This window comes from Nematolebias whitei, chromosome 21 (assembly GCF_014905685.2).
Source record: "Nematolebias whitei isolate Nwh7 chromosome 21, NemWhi1, whole genome shotgun sequence".
Lineage (NCBI taxonomy): Eukaryota > Metazoa > Chordata > Actinopteri > Cyprinodontiformes > Rivulidae > Nematolebias > Nematolebias whitei.
The window spans coordinates 22,768,488-22,773,530 of record NC_056518.1 but is presented as its reverse complement, the minus strand read 5'-3'; the positions used below and the strand labels follow the sequence as shown (position 1 = coordinate 22,773,530).

The following is a 5,043-nucleotide window of genomic DNA, read 5'->3' as shown; positions in this document are numbered from 1 at the left end:
CTGTCTTTTCCAAATTATCTCCCTAAAAATGTCACCTACATTTTGAGAAAATTAAATAACACCAATGATGACATTCTAGTCACAATTAGTCAAGGCGGAGGAGCCATCTTTACATTAATAGACGATCTTTGAGGGGACTAGTGTTACCTAGCAACAAGGCACAACAAGTCCCTTCCTGCTGGCGCTGACAGAAAAGACTAGCCTGGGAGCTAAAAACAAAGCGAGACTAAAACGTTGTTTTAACAAATAGAAAATGGTTAAACAAACAATACAGATATTTGGTCGCATTAAGCCCACGAAGAAAACTGTGGTGGTAAGTGAGTGACGCTTCATTCAGTTAAACACACGCACACACAAAGTTTTATTAAGCTAGCCTAAAGTTTATTTTGGCAAGAAGGCCACTTACTAGAAGCTATCTGAGTATTATGGAGTCTTGACGTTTTAATAAAAATCTTTTTGACGTGAAATAGCAGAAAACACTTGGTATTTAAAATGTAATCCACAAACAGGTTTAACCTTACACACCTGCCAAAGCCTGTTACTATTTTTTTTTTTTTTTTTTTGTTGTTGCTTTTGCCCCACAACAGACAACTTTTTTCACATTGAAAGAGATTTTGCAATTCTGGCTTGTCAGCTATGACTTTAATCACGATGGCTTCCTTCCATGAAGTGTCTTAATAAATCATCCAGGTGAATAAGATTTTACAATCCAGTTTAAGGGCCTTTGGAACTGGCATACATGAAAGGAATGCATTGGTCTTAGATTGTTTTAGTTACACCTGTGCTTTTCTTGCTATAACTTGCCTTTTTTTTTTTTTTACTGTAAAAGCAGGTTAATACCTGTTATATGTTTTCAAATTGTTTACCTTTTCGTATTTGAAAAAGGTAGCTTGTGCTTATTCTTTTGACATATCCAACTACAAAACAGTAGTAGAGTATTTTTTATCCTTTTTTCTGTTTTACTTCATATTTTTATTGCATTCTTTCTACAGATGTGTTCAATAAAAGTAACAAATAGGGATTTTTAAAAATTATATACGTCTTTGTTCAAGGTTTGGTACATGTGTAGAGAAGAAAAAACCTGTTAGTGAGGAGTGCAATGCACAGGGTGACAGTGGAAAACCAATCTAATCATTTAGGTCTTATCTTTCATTTCTGTAGCCCTAAAGACTTCTAATTACATCAGTGTCCATTGGAAACATATGCTAGAACATATGTTCAAGCTCAAAAGTGTAAAAGGGGTTGCTCAGACTGTCCGAGTCCAACTCGTTTTATATGGCCTCCAGTGCTGGAGCTGAGTGGTTATTGGTTTAATGTTCTACAATTTCCTTGTCTCCCTTGAGGCCTGGCTTTGGTTTGAATCTGCCTGCCTGCTCTGTGCACTGATCCTGATTTCATCTTTAGTTATATTGCTTTCCACAGGATATGTGCTCCATAAACTCCATCTTTTCATTTTTGGGGTGTTTTGCAATACCAAAACCACAAGTGTCCAAACCTATATTTTAAACCTAACATGATATATTTACTTTGTGTTGAAAATGGGCTGAATGTATCACTCTACATACAATAACGGCATAAAATTGGAAAACAAATATATAATAGACTACTCTTTCAAAACAGTACTTAAATGTTTATTTAGCTGCTTTAAAATGCTCCCTAAATTTAATCTTGTGGTACATGTTCTAACTTTACTTACCAGCTATTTATATTGACGGACTGAGTCTTCTGTTGCCTCTGATCCCCTCAGGTGTACTCGGTGGACAGTAAGGAGCAAACAGGTGCCTCTCTGGAGTTTGTGGTGCCGAGGGACCTGGCTGATGGCTTTGTTAATAACAAGAGGGAATGCTACAAGTTCAGGTAGATTATTTGCTAAATGTTTTTACCTGCTGTAAAACTTTCCATTCTTATCTAACTGATCCACCACCCTTGTTTTGAGTAAATTCAATACAGTTTGAAGTTACATAATATAAACACAGGATTAAAGTCTTTGTCACTGCCGGGCTTGTTTTTCCTCAAACCAGTCTCTGATTTGTCTAAACTTTAAAAGCTTGATGAAAGAAGCTGAAATTATGAGAACGATAGAAAGATATATTTCCATGTAGTCATCTGCTGTGCTTTTATTATGGAAATTACTCTTACATTAGTGTAGGGTATAAAGAATGACTTCCTTAGATTAAAGTATGGCAGATGATCTTCTCAGCACAGTAAAAGCCCTCTGTAGAAAGCTCCAATAAATAAAGACAAAGCTCAAACTTTTATCTCTTGCGGTTGCATTAGAACTTTTCACATGAATAATTCATCCACAAGTCCTGTCAGTGAAGAGCCAGAACATCTGTTTAATGTTTGAAGTAAAGGCTGCAGCCTCATATACCCTCTGTGCAGGGCCCATGCCACGCTTCTAAGCCTTAAATTCACAGAAAGTCCGACAGCAGTGGACGCTAAGAGCCTCTGAAAACCACACGGTCCTATAATAGCATGTGGAGGTTCCCCACTGCCCTTATAGCAATAAAATTTCCACATTTAACAACTTTCTTTGGGCGGATTCTGCTCACATTTCCTCGATCTTGCTGTGAGTTCAAACATGATATTGAGACTGTTTTTCAAAACACCAAAAAATTATTTGTCCTCATTCACCTATAGCGATGTTATACTTCCAAATTTTGCTTTGTTCACTTTGATTGTGAACATTTACTTTATAAGCCATGGCCAATCTGATTACCGGTAATCGCCAGATTGATGTTTTTTTTTTTTTTTTTTTTCACCACATATTTTATGATGAAATTGTCTTGGCTTTTCTCACTTGGTCTCTAGGTTCCAAAAAATATTTGACCAGCACACCAAACAAGAGGACATATTTGAAGATATTGCTAAACCAGTAGCAGAAAGGTAAAAAAAAAAAGTCACATTTTTGTTTGTTTGTTAAAATTGATTGGTGTTAAAAGTCAATTTAATTATTATTATTTTTATTATTATTAGTTTCTTTGACAGGGACAATGCACACAAACAGAATAGAACAAGTCTGTGACTGATACGTTGCACAGAGTATATAGCTGTAATTTGCAACTCCAGTCCCCAGTTGGGTATTTTTGTGCAGTAAAATACATACAATTTATCAATAAAAGTACAGTAAGAATACATACATATTCATGTAATCAACTTTACAACCTCCAAATTCATATAATAAAAATGATACATTAAAATACAAACAATTTAAAAATCTAGGTAATTGATAGAAAACATTAGTTTGCCAGCTCTGCACTTATTTAACGCACATTTTAAATGCTATTGTTGATCTTTAATTCTCAGCAACACATCTGTCACCCCACACTGAAGCCAGACCACACAAACTTTAGCCACTCTTGTTGACAGGAAGTCCGTAAAGCTCAGCTTTCTTAAAGATGGAAATGGAGGGTGTCTGTGATGTTTGGCACATTTTAAGTACTTAAACCACTAAGTGGACGGAGCTGGCAGACAAGATGGCACAGTATGCCATTCTTAGAAAATAATATTTTTAGGCCATAACGCCGAGCTTTATACTTTCTATATTTTACATATAGGCTGACTTTACATATAGCTGACAGAAATAAACTGCTTTGATACTAGACTTTTCTTGTTTTAATGTCATTGTTTCAGCTTGAAAGTAGGAAATGATGAAAAAAGGCCATTTTAAGTAGCATGCACTGTTATTTATTTCATTCTTTATTTTTAGTCCACTCCATTTTTGGCTTTGCATGTATTTCTACTTGCGTGGTATTTTGTGTACCTTTATACTTTTTTAACTTTATGTTTTTAAGGAAATTGCTACTTATGTATTCTAGTTTTTCATTTTTTTTTTATTTCTTTTGTGGACATCTATTTTGAGCTTCTGATATCTCTTCATCATTTTAACATCCACAGCTGTAGTTATCCTCTGGTTTCCCTCACATGGCGCCAGATTCTTTTTCATTAGTGGACTCCTAGTCCAGTTTTATTTTTAGTTTAGTGATTTTTTTTCTTATTTTCTATCTGTTTGAGCTCTTTGTTACAGCAGGGATTATTTTTGTGTTCAATAAATCAATTTCCACATTATCTGACAGCTTGTGACAAGTGCAATATTGTTACTAAACTTTATTAATTTTTTTTATAACAGACAACTTTGTGTCTACAACAATGATTAAGTTCATGCAAAGTCAAACTTTTTTTTAATACATTTTATGCACTCAGCATAAAAATTTATTTCCAACAAGAACAAGCATATAGTTTGAAAATATTTAAAAGTGCACACAAATAATTAATAAAATAAACAAATAAAACAACTTTTGCATTTATTATTCTGCAGCATTAGCAGAACACTTAAAGTGCAAATACACAAACAATAAAAACTTAATCATATGTGTATGCAATAGAAGATTTTTAAACATTTTCTTAAAAAATAATTAGAACGGGGACTTCTCTCTGAACTAAAAGCAGTGCAGTCTATTTCACTGGTGCACAAATACAGAAAGCAGCTTCCCCTGGATTGGAAAAAGGTACAAGATATGCTAGAGTTACTACAGTCTGTAGACCTGAGTGATTTATTGAAGATCATTTAATGCTGTATACAAGTAATAAGAATGTAAAATTGTTTTTGCTTTCATTAGGTAGCCATGGCAGGAGTCTGAGAACATGTGTAGTACTGTGTTTAAACTTCCTAGTACCTGTGAGAATACATGCATACACAGCTGCATTTTGAATCAGCTGTATACAGCTGGTGTACAGCACATTTTGTAGGTCACATTTTGTAGGTCACATTTTGATACTAATTATTTAACTTTTGCAACTTTTTGTCTCTGAGCATTTAGCCCCAATAGGAATATTCCTGTTTTAAGTTTGTTCAGTTGTAAAAGGTTGTGTGTTATCCATACATTATTATTAAAAGTTTAGATAGATAGAGAGATAGATAGATAGATAGATAGATAGATAGATAGATAGATAGATAGATAGATAGATAGATAGATAGATAGATAGATAGATAGATAGACAGACAGACAGACAGACAGACAGACAGACAGACAGACAGACAGA

At 34.3% G+C, this 5,043-nt stretch overlaps 1 protein-coding gene across 1 annotated transcript in view; it reads left to right on the top strand.

Annotated features, from left to right (window-relative positions):
• The first annotated feature begins 253 nt into the window (after positions 1–253).
• Positions 254–5,043, top strand: part of kif6 (kinesin family member 6) — a 55,861-nt gene continuing 51,071 nt past the window's right edge. Inside the window, exons 1-3 of the mRNA XM_037694568.1 lie at positions 254–313; positions 1,748–1,857; positions 2,812–2,886. Coding sequence (XP_037550496.1) covers positions 254–313; positions 1,748–1,857; positions 2,812–2,886 — 245 coding nt within the window. The remainder of the gene's footprint in view (positions 314–1,747; positions 1,858–2,811; positions 2,887–5,043) is intronic.